This window comes from Taudactylus pleione, unplaced genomic scaffold (genome assembly GCF_031769625.1).
Source record: "Taudactylus pleione unplaced genomic scaffold, aTauple2 ptg000262l, whole genome shotgun sequence".
Lineage (NCBI taxonomy): Eukaryota > Metazoa > Chordata > Amphibia > Anura > Myobatrachidae > Taudactylus > Taudactylus pleione.
The window spans coordinates 1,905,026-1,922,485 of record NW_028284664.1 but is presented as its reverse complement, the minus strand read 5'-3'; the positions used below and the strand labels follow the sequence as shown (position 1 = coordinate 1,922,485).

General features: G+C 44.1%; 1 protein-coding gene across 4 annotated transcripts in view; it reads right to left on the bottom strand.

Annotated features, from left to right (window-relative positions):
* The window catches only part of ARL6 (ARF like GTPase 6), a 95,359-nt gene that overhangs the window by 71,662 nt on the left and 6,237 nt on the right, over positions 1-17,460 (bottom strand). For 3 of the 4 annotated variants that reach the window (XM_088481071.1, XM_088481069.1, XM_088481068.1), the window contains exon 2: positions 14,695-14,833. In XM_088481071.1, coding sequence (XP_088337197.1) covers positions 14,695-14,817 — 123 coding nt within the window. In that variant the 5' untranslated portion in view covers positions 14,818-14,833. Of the gene's footprint in view, positions 1-14,694; positions 14,834-14,903; positions 14,952-17,460 lie in introns of those variants that run through there. The other variant, XM_088481070.1, reaches the window with a different exon arrangement.

Here is a 17,460-nt window from a genome sequence, read left to right as displayed (position 1 = left end):
TCTCCGGTGCGTTCTTTCTTTTTAAGAATGTTCCAAACAGTTGATTTGGCCACACCTAATATGTTTTTGCTATCTCTCTGATGGGTTTGTTTTGATTTTTCAGCCTAATGATGGCTTGCTTCACTGATAGTGACAGCTCTTTGGATCTCACATTGAGAGTTGATAGCAACTGATTCCAAATGCAAATGTCACAGCTAGAATCAACTCCAGACCTTTTACCTGCTTAATTGATAATGAAATAACGAGGGAATAGCTCACACCTGTCCATGAAATAGCTTTTGAGTTGATAGTCCCATTACTTTTGGTCCCTTAAAAAGTGGGAGGCACATATTGAAACTGCTGTAATTCCTACACCGTTCACCCGATTTGGATGTAATTACCCTCAAATTAAATCTGAAAGTCTGCAGATAAAGCACATCTTGTTTGTTTCATTTCAAAACCATTGTGGTGGTGAATAGAGGCCAAAATCTGAAAATTCTGTCAATGAAAAAAATGACGTGCGACCGGCTGGTCACAACTTTTGCCCTCAAGGGCTGCCCTAATATTGGAGCGATGCAATGCCATACGTTCCTTCAGTTGTCGTGTGGTTTTCCCAACATAAAATAAACCACATGGGCATTTGATGTAGTACACGACAAATTTGCTAGAGCATGTTAATGCATGTTTTGCAGCATCGACATAATTTATCTAGTATGAGATATTAAATGATTGATTGGGTGCCTCCATGCACCAGAGGTGGAGATAGAGGTCGCATTTTGCATCAAAAGGAAGCCAAATGGATTCACATCCTGCAAACAGTACATCCTTTTGGCTTAAATGAATATCTCTCTTTTTCGTGTTTTTTATAAACCTAGGTCAGTGGATTAGTGTTTTGCCTCTTTCAGTGCAGCGCATGTATATACACAGGTTTACACACATGCATTATTTTTGTGGCATGGTGTGACTTTTTCTACTTTACATTGTATACATTAGCCTGGTTCCCTGTGTTACAGAATCGCGCGCTGCCGTAGTTCTGTTATATTGTTTCATTGAGCCTATTCCTTGTGTTGTGCATCAGGTAGTCATGGTGATGGCACTTAGTGTTTGGACCACGCCCCCCAGGCCTACACGCGCGCTGGTGTTTCCCGATTGTGACGTCATCAGCATGAGCCGCGGCTGGGGAGATCGTGGAGGTGATGGACACTTGGGTGAGTGATCTGCTATATATTACACTGCATTTCTGTTTTTATTCATGTCTTGATAAAAGCATTTATCTGCTGAAACGTTGGCATACAATCTGGCTCTGCCTGGTTAATTGATTCAAGTCGTATAGGCTGTGCAAGTCCTGCTGAGTGCCCTTCAGTTTCTCCCCTTGCATATTCTACATAGATTTTTTTGAGAGTGCCGGACTTCTGTGTTTTATATATATATATATATGTATATATATATATATATATATATATACACGCACATACATATATTATACAGGCAGCCATATATTAACTATAAATTATGTAGTTTACTTACTGACTGTTACACTGTGACACAGTCAGAATTTGTAGGCTGCCGCCACCTGTGTACAAGCTGCTGCTGTTCCATGCGTGTACACCTCAGGCAGGTGGCAACATGCAGTGCCGGTGTGTATATAGAGATTGTCCTGGAACCGGGCCGCAGACAGCCTGGAGTAGTGACTGACGGCTCCGCAAAGGCTTATGGGGGAGCTGTAGCGGCTGCGCATGCGCGGTAGCTCCCCCGTCTTCTATGTTTGTTTAGGTGCATACACGCTGCCCGATCGGAGCAGAACTCTGATCGCGGCAGCTGGCTGGGCCAGCAAAGCAGAGGGGTTAATGAGGGATGGGCGGTTGCCAGCATGCGTGGAAGCTGTAATGCTGCACGATCGGAGGTGAGCTCCAATCGCGTCAGCTTGCAGCTGGGCCGGCAGAGGGATGGGTGAGGGAAGAGCCGCCGACAGCCCCTAAAGTCATAATAAGGGACCGGCCCAGCGGGAAATGGCCCGGCATCCTGGCGGCCCAATCCGCTCCTGCTACCATTCAAAAGTTTGGGCTCACTTAGAAATGTCCTTATTTTTGAAAGAAAAGCACTGTTTTTATCAATGAAGATAACATTAAATTAATCAGAAATACACTCTATACATTGTTAATGTGGTAAACGACTATACTAGCTGCAAACGTCTGGTTTTTAAAGGAATATCTACATAAGTGTATAGAGGCCCATTTCCAGCAACCATCACTCCAGTGTTCTAATGGTACACTGTGTTTGCTAAGTGCGTTAGAAGACTAATGGATGATTAGAAAACCCTTGAAAACCCTTGTGCAATGTTAGCACAGCTGAAAATGGGTTTGCTCGTTAGAGAAGCTATAAAACTGGCCCTCCTTTGAGCTAGTTGAGTATTTGGAGCATCACATTTGTGGGTTCGATTATACTCTCAAGATGGCCAGAAAAAGAGAACTTTCATGTTAAACTCGACAGTCTATTCTTGCTCTTAGAAATTAAGGCTCATGCGAGAGGTTGCCAAGAAACTGAACATTTCCTACAACGGTGTGTACTACTCCCTTCAGAGAACAGCACAATCAGGCTCTAACCAGAGCAGAAAGAGAAGTGGGAGGCCCCGATGTGCAAGAAGACAAGTACATTAGAGTCTCTAGTTTGAGAAATAGATGCCTCACACGTCCTCAACTGGCAGCTTCATTAAATGGTACCCGCAAAACGCCAGTGTTAACGTCTACAGTGAAGAGGCGACTCCGGGATGCTGGCCTTCTAGGCAGAGTGGCAAAGAAAAAGTCATATCTGAGACTGGCCAATAAAAGGAAAAGATTAATATGGGCAAAAGAACACAGACATTGGACAGAGGAAGATTGGAAAAAAGTGTTATGGACAGATGAATCGAAGTTTGAGGAGTTTGGATCAAACAGAAGAACATTTGTGAGACGCAGAACAAGTGAAAAGATGCTGGAAGAGTGCCTGACGCCATCTGTCAAACATGGTGGGAGGTAATGTGATAGTCTGGGGCAGCTCTGGTGCTGGTAAAGTGTGAGATTTGTACAAGGTAAAAAGGATTTTGAATAAGGAAGACTATCACTCCATTTTGCAATGCCATGCCATACCCTGTGCACAGCGCTTGATTGGAGCCAATTTCCTCCTCCAACAGGACAATGACCCAAAGCACACCTCCAAATTATGCAAGAACTATTTAGGGAAGAAGCAGGCAGCTGGTATTCTGTCTGTAATGGAGTGGCCAGCGCAGTCACCAGATCTCATCCCCATTGAGCTGGTGTGGGAGCAGCTAGACCGTATGGTACGCAAGAAGTGCCCATCAAGCTAATCCAACTTGTGGGAGGTGCTTCAGGAAACGTGGGGTGACATTTCTTCAGATTACCTTAACAAATTAACAGCTAGAATGCCAAAGGTCTGCAATGCTGTAATTGCTGCAAAAGGAGCATTCTTTGACGAAAGCAAAGTTTGAAGGACAAAATTATTATTTCAAATAAAAAACATTATTTCTAACCTTGCCAATGTCTTGACTATATGTTCTACTTTGCAACTCATGAACAATGACAACAACAATAATAATTTTAAACAGACCTCTCTTTTACAGGACAATCTTAAAACTGGATTTTTTTTTACATGAAACTTAAAAGGAGGAATACATTATACGTATTATCATAGCAAGATTGATAAAGGGTACATTAAATATTTCCGTTCCCATTTACCAAACCGTTAAAGCATCCCCTTCACATTTAAGACAACAATGCAGACTTGTCCACAATTGTGACCCTGATTAATAAGCAGCAGTTCGGACAACATACAATGTCAGCAATTGTAGCACATGGTTTGTACAATGCACATGTCCAAAATGCCTACGTCTCATTTCTAGCCATTTTCTAAACCATTTATTTTAGGTGCAACCAATTCATTTACCATTACGCATCAATTAAACTAAAAACAAAACAACTGTAATACAGTAGAAAGAAAATAATTTTGTCTGCAAAAAAAGTTTTGCTTAAAACACGTTCACAAAAGCACAAACATTTGCCCAAGTGATGAATAAATCACCAATCCGCATCAGCGGAGCATTCGCAAATGGCCAATCACAAGCGGTTCGCTGCCAACAGTAATAATATGGCTCTCAAGCATAAAATCAGAGTTATGGTACTACTTACCTTTGTTAACTCTCTTTCTTCGAAGTCCATAGGGAGACCTTGGAGTGTAGGTGGTGGTTGAGGACCGGGTACCACACAGTTAAAGCTTTCAGCTCCCAGGATGCACTGGTCCAACCCCCTATATCCTGCCCCCGAGCCAGAGGCACCTCAGTTTGTGACAAGCCAAAGGCCGCAGGAGGAGAAGAGAGAAGGAAGACTGTGTCGATGCCGGATAATTGGCTGAGACAGGATCGGTTTAAAATTTGATCGGGGCGACGCCATTTTTCGAATGGCAATGAGATGCCATTTTGCGACTGGCCTCCCAGCGCCATGTTAGAGAATCACGCCATTATAAGTACATACGGCGATGCTATTATTTAGCGTCGTGCGATTCCCACGCAATAGAAAGAAGTTAAAAGTCCCCATCATACAAATACAGACAGTCACTAAAACATATAAGATGATTCACCCTACAAAACACGTACCAAGTGTACTACACAAAACACAGTCGCACAACGCTAACTAGCGTCTTTTCCCAATTCCCCAATACTTACACACTGCACACTTACACGAAAGGTTCCCTAACATTTAAGGTGTAATATTCAAGGTTTATTCAGTAATGATTAATGTTGTGAAATAAAGGTTATTTGATATCTAAGGTTAATACATGATAAGCAGACCGTGTTTGGTGTTGTACTGATCCACTGTGTCTCAACAGATTTCCGGTATCATCGGTGAGAAGATCGCAACATGCGTCTGCAAATTATTGACTAGAGAGAGTTAGAACATTAAAATGTACTCTGTAATGTTATCAGCTTAGATTAGCATGCAGCGGGAAAAAGGACACAAAGGGCTGTTGGAGGCTGACTTGTGTCCATTCGAATTGACCTATGAACTATCCTGTAACAGAAGCAACATGAAGGAGAACCAATGGAATCATGCCAATCTGTTCTATTGTATTGCCTATCCCTGTAAGTGTATATATGTGCGCTCTCTGACCCCAGTCGAGAGTCTACTTACTGTGCTGTTGACAGAGGTTTCTATTGCTGATGCCGGTATCTGGGCCCAGAGCGCATGCGTATGTAACAACTGTACCTTGGGTCTGTATGATTTACTTGCGCTAATTGTATTTAGATCGCAGCATGTAACCATCTGTTTTTATATTGAGTTAATATCTTTTTGTGCTTTGGAACCACACTCAAAGTCTGAAAGCATTTATTTCTTGTGCGACTCATAACGCTGAATAGCGACAATTTTAGAAGGTATAGGAAGAAATATTGTTTAGAAGGTATAGGCAGGAATCGATTGTTAGAAGGTATAGACAGGCAAGAATCGATAACTGGTACACACAGGAATCACACTCTCACATAGAAGGAGACGGGAAACCGGTGACCAGAAACATAGCCCATATAAAGCCAGGTGCGGCGTCAGTGGACCCTATGGACATCTAAGAAAGTTAACAAAGGTATGTTTTACCATAACTCTCATTTTCTTCTTCAAGGTGCATAGGGCTCCACAGAGAGACCTTGGGGATGTCTCAAAGCAGTCATTTAAGGGTGCTGACGCTCATGTGCTGAGAGGAGAATCTGGCATCCAAATGAAGCATCCTGAGAGGTATATGTATCAAAGGCATAAAACCTCAGAAATGTATGGACAGAGGACCACGTGGCCGCCTTACAGCTTTTCAGCTGAGGCGCCACAGTGAGCTGCCCACAAAGGACCCACAGAGCGAGTAGAGTGAGCAGTAACAGTAGCCAGTACAGGAGAGCCTGCCTGCGTGTAAGCCTGTGAGATAGTCATGTGAAGCATCTAGCCAATGTCTGTTTTGTTGGCTGGCCATCCCTTCTTGTGAAATCCATAGAGCACAAATAAGGAGTCTGACCTCTGAAAGGAACTGGTGCAGTCCACATATGTCCTGAGGGCATGGACCACATCCAAGGAGGCCTCACCTGCCGATAGGTCTGGTGACTGAAAGGCCGGGACTACAATTTCTTCATTAATGTGGAAACTAGTAACAACCTTTGGAAGGAAACCAGAACGAGTCTGAAGCACAGCATTGTCCTGATGTAATATCAGAAGTGGGGAGCGACAGGAGAGCGCCCCCAATTCTGACACCCTTCTGGCGGACGGGTGTCTTCGCTGTGAGCCACTTGAGTTCCACAGAATCCAAGGGTTCAAAAGGAGGACTCTGGAAGGCATAAATCACTACTGTCAAATCCCATAGAGCCACTGGATGGACAAAGGGAGGTTGTATACGGAGGACACCCTGGAGGAAGATGTGGACATCCGGTGGAGCTAGCCTATGCTGGAACCAAATGAATAGAGCAGAGACATGCACTTTCAGTGAGGCCAGGCGGAGTCCAAGGTCCAACCCAGCTCCAAGGAAGACCAGGACTGTGGAAATCCTAAACATTTGGGGGTCGTAGCTTCTGGTATACCACCATTGGAAATATGTATGCCACACTCTGTGATTGATCCGAGCAGAGGCTGGCTTACGGCTCTGAGCATAGTTTTGACTACAGAGCTAGAGAATCCTTTGGACCTCAGGAGGGATGTCTCAAGAGCCACGCCGTCAAAGACAGATGACCCAGGTCCGGGTAAAGGCAAGGACCCTGAGACAACAGGTCCTGTCATTGAGGAAGCAGTACCAATGACGTCTTGGCAGACCTCCCCATGCTGATTTTTTAACCACCGGGACGCTGGATTCCCACTCCATATGTACCCTGGTGGTCCAGTGGATCACTGTGGACAATGCCTGTGTTCACTCTCAGCTCCTCCGGTCTGTCCCCTGACCCGCCTTACATGTCCCCTTGTGTCCGGGCTGCAGTCTGCGTCTGTCCGCGGGACTGGCTAGCGAGGACCCCAGGATGCCTGCCGAAATCCCCAGCCTGCAGACAGTCCGCTGCTGCTCACTCAACAAGTACTAAAAATAAATAAAATCATAAAAATAAAGATATTCGGGCTGCCTAAGCAACCCTTTGCATAATGGTGACCCGACTCCAACCGGACACCGACGAAACTGAGGTGCCTCTGGCTCGGGGTTTAGGGTGTTGGATCAGTGCATCCTGGGAGCTGAAAGCTTTAACTGTGTGGTGCCCGGGCCCCAACCACCACCTACACCCCAAGGTCTCCCTGTGGAGCCCTATGGACCCTGAAGAAAAAGATTTTTCCGTGATCTGCGTGTGATTGTAAGTGTACAGACTGCCAGTACCATTTCCCCTGTGCCACCCCAATGTCGCTTATCGAGGCGCAAAAAAGGTGCAAGTGGCAGAATCACTCTGATCTGCATGGGTGCATTAACATGGGCACTCTGCTCTTTGTATGTGAAGAGAGGATTCATGCTAGATACAATATGTCATCAGATCTTAAGAGTAAACTTGAAACTGGAGGCAGTGTGAGAAACGCACATCATGAAAGGGAATCGGTATGAAATACCGGCAGTCGGGATGCCTTTGTCCAAAACGCTGACAGCGGCATCCCAATACTCGGTATGGTGATGCTCGGCATCCAGACAGGGGTCGGGTAAGTATGTTAACCCTCCCCCCTTACCCTCCCTTCTTGCACCCTAACCCTCCCAGTTAGTGCCTAAACATAACCCTCCCCCCTTGGTGCCTAAAGCTAACCGTCCCCCCTTGGTGCCTAACCCTAACTCCCCCCAGTGGTGCCTAACCCTAACCTCACCATGGTGCTTAACACTTACCCCTTCCCCACCTAACAGCTAAGGCGCCCAGCTATACTTACGATCAGGATGGCGGCTGTCGGGATTTCAACAGCCGGAACCCCATGAAAGGGTACTTATAGATGACTGTATCTGCACAGTAAAGTACAGCATAATGATCATTGGAACCTTTCCTCCTTGCTATGGGATAAGTTAGAATGACATGCATATGTGTAAACAAAATAATAATAATTTCTCAAGAAATTTGTCTTTGTTTTATTTAATTATAGAGAGGACACAAATCTCTTTTAGTTTTGAAAACCCCAGTAAGTTATCTGACTTTGTTTGTAAAAAAAAATGCATTGCGGGCTTCGGATGGGGAGCTAGACGGCGGTAACATCACAGCACTCCTTCATCAGCCTGCCAGCAGCCCAGATGGAACAGTATGCGTCTGAATGCACAGAGCTAATAGTAACGGGGGGATCAGACAGGGCTAAGCCTGCATATATTATACATTATTACTCAGAATGACAGCAGGCAGTGCTGAAATATACAACTTACATGTACTGGCAAAAATGTATGTTTAGGCCGAATACATGTTATGGATGCCAGCTGTCGGAGAGTGGGCCTCTTCTTTTCAAGCGAGTTAAATGCTTCCAACCTTGGATAAGTCTGGTAGACTTAGCTCTTACTTCGTCCTAGGTTCTTTTTAACCTATTAGTATATTTATGTGTTTGTGTAGTCTACCAACAATATTAATTTAGGTAACAACATACGGTTGAAGATTTAAATGATGCATTTGCCACCATACATTTTAGTTTTGGGATAGAACACAAATTGCATATTCTGCACTATTTTAAGTCACATTTAAAAACGTTACCTATGACAAAACAGACGTTCTAGTCAGCGTCTTTCTATGCAGAACTGTGTATCCTTCCTAAATGTTTCTTTTGTACTGCCTGAGCGGCATAAGGGAGGAATTGGGAAGGGGGGGAGACACATCAGGGGTACTCGTCCTGGTCTCCTGTGCTCCCCACCCACCGATATGCCTGTACTTCAGTAAGATCGCGGCGCCGAGCCTGTGACTAAAGAGTTAATGGAGGGTATTGGTCCAATGGCTACAGTGATGACAGAGCAGCAGGGGCGGTCTGAAGTGCTGCTCTGTCTTGAACTTATTCTCTCTCCATCCTGTGACCTCAGCTGCGGGCGGTTCCTGAGCAGCAAAGGAAGGAATTCAGAAAGTAGAAGAGGCCGTGTGGGGTAAATATGGGGGGGCAAGTGAGTAAAAAGTTAGAGGACAGGGCTGGCAGGTAAGAAAATCTTGTTGGCAAAGTGGCAAGTGAGAAAAATGCTGGTGGGCAACGAGGGGCAGGGCCGGATTAAGAGCCATATGGGACTGGCACTGAAAATGTATAAGGGCCTATACTGAGCTGTGACCAGTGCCGTTGTTGTTGTGACCAGACCCACGTGTGTGTACACCCCTACACCAGAAACGTAAATGTAATACTTATTGTATATTGTCGATCGTGTGACCAGATAGGCAGCCGGTCATCACCATGATGCCATCATACTGATCTGTGCATCTATTGTTTGGGAAGGTTTGCCGTCCATTTTTGGACGCTTTACAAACAGACCATTAGTAAATTTCCAATTTCTTTTGTCGTCTATGTGACAGTATTGATTGTTTGTCTGATGTTCTAAAAAAATAAATGCATTTTTGGTCAGTTTTGACTTTAGTAAATCTCCGATTTGCAAACTAGACGCCAAATCGCACAAAAGAAAAAAAATCGACCTTTAGTATAGTTACCCAGTGTTGTGAGGCAGAAATGCAAACCGCTGCGCCATTTACTGTATGCTGGCTCAAGAAAGTGACCACTAGCAAAAGGCAGGTTTCCAGGTTACCCAGATAAAACATATCTGCTCTAAATTAGCTCTTTGCATTATACATATGTATCACTATATACTATTCATGCCCACACCAGTAGCGAGATGTAGGATCTTATAATCATATACAAGGTAGATTCTGCTATATATTAATACTGTACTATACAAATAGATAATAGATAACCATATACAGTAAGCTTAGATAGAAATAACAGCACAGGGCAACAACACAAACAGATAAGATCACACAAATATTGGGAGATTCTTTTAAGATGTTTTATTATTACCATCATTTTTTACACACTACAGGTACATGATAATACAACAGTTTATTATCATTATTATTTATTAGAAGTTATTTAAATAGCGCACACATATTATGCAGCGCTTTTCAGAGAATATTTGGCCAATCACATCAGTCCCTGTCCCAGTGGAGCTTACAATCTATATCATACTTACCTACCCTCCCGATTTGGTCGGGAGCCTCCCGAAAATCGGGTGCCGCTCCCGACCTCCCGGGAAGGCAGGCAAGTCTCCCGGCTGCAGCAGACCCCTCCTGGCCCACCCCGATTGTTTGTAAAACCCCCGGCAGCGAAGGGGGGCGGTGACGCTATTAGCGTCATTTTGGCACTGCCCCCTGCATCACACTGCCTGTAATATCAGCAGTGTGAAGCGGGGGCGGGGCCAAAATGACGCGCTCGCGTGGCTCCGCCCACAAAACGTGTCATCTGGCCGCCCCCGTTTGCTGGCCACGCCCCCCCAGTAATGCCGATCTGGCTGCTCCCTCCCGGAAGGGGTAGCCAGATAGTCGGCAAGTATGATCTATATTCCCTAGCACATGCTCACACACACTAGGGGTTAATTTTTGTTCGGACCCAATTAACCTACCAGTATATTTTTAGAGTGTGGGAGGAAACCGGAGCACACGGAGAAAACCTACGCAAGCACAGGGAGAATATACAAACTCCACACAGTTAGGGGCGTAGTGGGAATCAAACCCATGACCTCAGTGCTGTGAGGCAGTAATGCTAACCATTACACCTTCTGTGCTGACCCAAATACATGATTGCTCTGAAATGCGTATCCCTGGTTTCTTTACAATTCTCATGTCTCTATTGTCATTCAATTTCCCATATAGCTCACTATTGCCATGGAACGATCCCATAACGTTATAGCAATTCCACATAGTAATCTCAGTCACGATCTTCCCTCCAGTGTCCATAGTCCTCATAGGGAAGAGAAAGGGAACATGCCAGAGAGGATACCTGCAGACCATCCAACTGCACCCTACCATCAGGTACAAAATGCTCCGTTACTGGACTTCCCTCAAAATTTATGATTGCTGTCACCTGTATCAATTAAGTAGTTTAACAGGTGACGGCAGTCAGAAATTAAGATGGAAGCCCAGTAGCAGATCATTTAGTACCTGATGGAAGGGGTCATGTTAGAGGGTCTGAACTGGCTCATTTTTTTAGGGACTGCAGTCCAAGAGAATGAGTGGAGAGCCAGGCCCAGGCTTTATAAAGCCTCTCAATTAATAGCATAATATGACATAAAACAGAGGGTAAAAGGGTAAAGTTGGACATGTCCAAATGTGCTTACAATGTAAGAGGTGTGCGGTACAACTGATGCACAGTCATAGATACAGCCACTGTGCTAGTTCCTGGAACCAGCAACAAGTATTTGATAATTACAAGTACTGTGCTAGTTCCTGACTCTCTAGGCAATGGGTAATTGTAACCAGCCAACACAGGATGCTTTACTGACCACTAATCGGTCCCAAAGTAACTGGTTAGAAAAATTATTTAACCTGATAGGGGTTTCAAAAAAAAAAGAAAAAGAAAAAACAGTAGTATAAAAAAGATCATGTAAATAAAAGGCTTAAAATAACACTATATAAAACTAGTAAGTCATATGTAATAATATACACATATAATATCCAAAATTTAAGGGGGGAATTCAATAACCCTGTGGTTAATTACCCGGCTGCACAAGGAAATGCTATTCAATTATAAATTTTCCCTTGCGGTAAATGCAGTAAACCAGGGGTTAACATGCGCAAACCCACTGGTTCTGTGAAAAATGCAGAATCAATGGGTTTTCTCTGCGCGGGAATCCCCATGGGATGCCTTTTCTCACAGAATTTCCTTGCAGATCCTGAAGCTGCAAGGAAAAGTCCACCTCTGTAGATTAATGTGGGGAGTAAACCCCACTAATTGAATATCCTGGCCCAGTAATTAAATTTTCCCTTAGTATAAAAAGGCCCAGAAGGTGTTAATATTACTGGCTTGTAAGATATACCCCTTTTACACCGGAGCTAAAACCTGGCTTTTTGAAGGGTTAACCCGGGCAGCTCCCTGGTGTAAAAGGGGAGAGGGTTGGATCGCCGGGTTGAGTGACCCGGCAATTCAACCCAGGTGTGAGAACAGCGCACTCCAGGTCACGATGACCTGGAGTGCGCTGCTAGCCGGCCGATTGGTCCGGCTTCAGTGGCGCTTGGAGATGACGTCATCTCCAAGCGACCACTTTCACTCCGCCAAAGCCGGGTCTATGCAGACCCGACTGCGGTGTGAGCGGCGCTGACTTTGTTCCAACTCCGCGTCAGACCCGGAATTTAGGTGGAAAAGGGGTATAACAGAATTTATTCCTTTAGGATACCAATCATCCAGCACATACCAGATGGATAAATAGCATTAATGGTATCTAGTGAGATACATATTGATGCGAGGTGTCAGAAGTTCTTTGTACAAGGTCTAGAACAGTGTGGTTCCTATCTCCAATCCTCAAGTACCACCAACAGGTCATGTTTTGTGGAGGGCTTTAATCATGCACAAGTGAGTTAATCTATTTTGCTGGGTCAGTAATTATCTCACCTGTTTCTATGGAAATCCTGAAAACATGACCTGTTGGGGTACTTGAGGTTTGGAGTTGAGAACAAATAGTCTAGTCCACAGGTTCTCAAACTCGGTCCTCAGGACCCCAAACACTGACGTCTTCCAGGTCTCCTCACAGAATCATAAATAAAATAATTAGCTCCACCTGTGGATCTTTTAAAATGTGTCAGTGAGTAATAAATACACCTGTGCTACAGCTGGGTGACCTGGAAAATGTGACCTGTGTGGGGTCCTGAGGACAGAGATTGAGAACCACTGGTCTAGTCTAAGATATTGTGTATTTGCTGAAGTCATCAAACGATGCAAAATCCACTTTCTATTAAGCAAAATATAGACCATATATTTAACTACGGCTAACTCCTACGATATTTTACGATTAACATTTAGTATAAGAAGAATGGTTCAGCCAATACAATGGCTGCTTCAACCGTGAGCCGATAACAGGGACAGGAATGAAAAACAAACAAAACTCAGACATAAGCAAGACATGCAAAAAAAACCAGACACGGCGGCTTACAACTAGTTAATTAGCCAATAAAACTGATCATACAAAGTCCTACAAGGTGAGTGTGCCTTTCTATTTTGCTTTTTTATTATTTTCACAATAGTGTGACACAGCGGGAAAGAGAGATGCCCTGTGCTTAAATTGCTCCCAATTAGACAGTTTTACCATTGCAGAAATCCCTACAATAATTCTTATAGTGCCATAATTGGACACTGTTAAAACAATAAGACACGAGTCTCCAGCTGGCATGCTGTTGTGATTAACTGCCTGTGGGAAAATGTGCAGATGTAATGACTCAGGAGTGCGGCTGTAAAATCTGTAACTCTTCTGTCAGTGTATACAACAAGCACAATCCCACACTTGTAAGGGCATAAATAAACCTATAGCATCCAGAAACTTGACATTCCTCTTCCACATAGTGTTCATTTTATTCTTGATGGAACATGTCAGTAACAATGGAGAGTCCCTACAAACAATCCTCTACCCCAGGTAGCAGCAGAGTTATTATATCGCTGGTTCCGGAATTATTGGGGCCCCGCAAGATATGAAGAGTGGAGCGACTGGTTAAATTTCAGGGATGTGTGCATTTGAATGGACGGGTGTACAACAATCCAATTAGGATCCATTAATCCCTGTGGGCAGACAATTGATGCTTAAATTGGGTACAGGGTGGAGCCGTTATAGGGCTGTTTCGTAATGACAAATCGCCTACATCGCTCAGTGTGTACTCAATATGCGCGCTCCCGCGCTCACATGTGGCATCATCAGGTATGATGTGCTGCACATCAAACCCGACGACATCGCTAGCGATATGGTGCACACCTTGTGTGTACGGCCGAGCGGACAACCAGGCGATATGTCATTCTGATTTGGCCTTTGAAGATGTCACATCTTGCTACTCCCAGCCAGTGAACTTAAAGATAGTTGTTCTAGTGCACAGGTTCTCAAACTCTGTCCTAAGGACCCCAAACAGTGCATGTTTTCCAGGTCTCCTCACAGAATCACAAGTGCAATAATTAACTCCACCTGTGGATCTTTTAAAATGTGTCAGTGAGTAATGGACACAACTGCTGGGTGACCTGGAAAACGTGACGTGTTTGGGGCCCTGAGGACCGAGTTTGAGAACCACTGTTGTAGTAATAAATCGTATATGACCAAACGATATAATATATCGTTCGTTTGCAAGATTGCAGTGTGTGTGTACACTCAATTTCGCTAGTTCTGGGCTCAAGGGAAATCGCCTGGAAAGTTGGAACGATTGCCGGTCGTCTCAGTGTGTGTACCCAGCTTTATCTAACCTATCCATGCTTCCTGCCCTGCATGCTCAGATAATAGTGATGTCTGCAGTAGTTGAAGTGAGAAACATAATAAGTTAAAGGACCCTACTGGTCTTTTACCCATATCGGTACTACACTTCGCCTTTAAAATAACTAAAACAATATTCCATTTCAGTGATACCATGACAGATTATTTACAGAGCATTATACAAGTATAAAATCAGACAGTGGCAGAACTAACTCGTGACTGATTTGTGAACATCTGCTTCTTTTCTTTGGATAAACTGCGTAAATCATGTTGCCCACATAATAACACAAACAGTACAGTCACACTTACATTGGCAGGTTTCAGTTTGTTGATGATGGTGGTCTTACCACTGTTATCCAACCCCAGACACAAGACATGAACTTCTTTCTTCTTCAAGCCCAGCCAGCCTGCCAGCCGGTCAAACAAGCCCATGGTCCTCGCTCTGTACCTGACATTACAGAACAATTACGGTTATATAAAGACATAAAAAAGTGTGCTTACTCCACCAGCAATCTTACCAATGTGAATGGAAAATAGCCAGGTCATGACAAGTGCAGACAGCATAAGAGAAGGCTAAGCTTCTTATTATAAAGGCGTATAGCTTCTAAGCATGATTGACAAGTAGGAGTGTTTAGGTGGAGGTTTCTTAAATAATGCATATGGTACTATACAGCTATTTTGTAGTGTCTGTATAACACATATATAATGTGGCTGCTATATGAGTCATTTAGAAAAGAAAATGAATCCTTTTTCAAATCGGTATTATGTCCTGGCATGTAAAATGTAACAAATCTAATCTCATGTGACAAATAGCACATAACAGATAATCCATTTCATTTGAATAGGGTTGAGGCCTGGCCGCCTGGGGCTAGATTTACAAAGCAGTGGCTTTTCAAAGTTGATGGTTTTTATCGGGTTTGACCTTGAAATTTAAAAGCATCAATAATACTAAGTGCAAAACATGGCGCTCTTTGCACCTAAAACTATTGCTACTCTCAATTTACAGGTCAAACAGCCTTAGAAGACGCAGCTTTGAAATCTAACCCCTGGAATTTGATATTTTAAAAAACCTTGGTTCTTTTTCTGCCATTCATTTGTAGGTTTGCAGGTGTGCTTGTTATCATAGTCTGTTAGCGTGATCCAATTCATCCAAGACTTATGTTATTTAAAATGTACTTCCCATAAAATCCTTTTCTCCGATTCCATGGGGAACACTGGGGTGAAGTGAGGAGTCTGGGCACTTTCAAAAACTGATGCTTCAACTCAGACTTTTCCCCAGCAAAACTCCATCGTTTAGAACTGTACTTTTACGAACAAACCCCCAAAATATGGAGCATGAGAGGGAAAGTAAAAGTACACTCATCCTAACAAAGCTCACAACAAAACACATAAGAACCAAACAACGCAGTGCATCCAATGTCCACCATGGAATCGAAGGATTTTACAGTAAATACAAAGATCCTAATTTCTCCTTCATCCACTGGGGACACTGGAAATGTTCCAAAGCAGTCCCTATGGGCATGAGTACTCCTGGGCCCAAAGATAGCATTTATCGATGCAATAGTATAAAAAAAAATTTAAACTTAGTAAAAGTGAGCACGGAAGACCAAGTTGCCGCTCTACACTGTTGCTCAACAGTGGCTCCATACCTAGCTCCCACGAGGCACCTACAGACCTATTGAAATGAAGGCCTGATTCAGAGCCGGATGCTCTTTCAGAGCGCTCGCTCTGAATCAGTGCCCTCCCTCTCTTTTTTTAGAGTGGCCTCCTGACCGCTCGCATAGTTGTGGGTGACCACCCACAGCTATAGCGAGCGGCCAAAAAGATGGTCGCGATGGTCAAGACCATCGCGACCATCGGGCTTGCGACAAGATCCTTGTGGTAGGGTCTCGTCTGCCGCAAGCCCTGGAGTGCTTTTGGCTCTATCAGAGCCAAAAGCACTCCCACTGACATCATTTGTGATGTCAGTGGGGCCACCAAAGGGGGCGTGCTGTCACTCAACATCGACAGCACGCCCCCTTTGCAGCGAGACCCATAGCGACGGCATGACGGGGCCGGCTCACTCATGCGCAAGCGCACTTGGCCAACATCGACCCACTTGCGAGTCCTCAAACTCTCCAGAATTAGAACATATGCTCCCATATAGGCCTGGCAAATCACCAACATAATTCACAAGAAAAAGTCTGCTTAGAGGCTGGCCAGCCTCTATTACGGAAATCATATAAAACAAAGAATATCTGTTCAATAAATGTCCCCCGTCTTTTGAGCATAAAGCTTTAGGGCTCTAATTTCATTCAGAGACAGATCTCCTCAGCTGGGCATCACAACAGGATAATATCCTGGTTCATATGGAATCAGAGCACAACCTTAGGCTGAAATGAAGGTCTGAACCTCAAAACTGCTCTATCATCATGAAAAATGAGAAATAGTGATCTACATGAAAGAGTGCCCAGCTCAGACACCATACAGGGTGAGGATAGAAACATCAGAAACCCCACCTTCAAAGTTAAAATTTTTAGGTCTAGCGACTCCAAATGCTCAAAAGGAGAACGTTGCACAGGCAGCAGAACTAGATTCAAATCCCAAAGAACAACCAGAGCACAAAAGGAGGTTGCACATGAAGAACACCCTACAAGAACATCTGAACCTCCGAAGCTCTCAAAGCTAGTAATTCTTAGTATAAGACAGATAGAGCCAAAATTTGATCATTCAGAGAACCAAGCTATATTCCTGCCTCCAGACCCTCCTGTAAAAACAGGAGGAGTAATCTCGTCAACCTAAAAGATGTCAGAAAATGTTTTGCTCACACCAAGTAATATAAGTCTTCCAAACACAGTGATACATTTTAGGAAAGACTGGCTTCCTTGCTTTTAGCTCATCTTTACCACACTATCAGCGAACCCTTTGGCATGTGGCTTCAACAGTCATGCTGTTAAAGCCAGACAAGGCACAGCTAAATGCCGGAAAGGACCTTTGCTTAAAGTCCAGCCACTAACATGCTCAGCAGATTCAAATGCCATGACCTCCTAGGCCAATCAGGAGCTATTAGAATGAGCTGGTCCTCCTCTCTTTTTA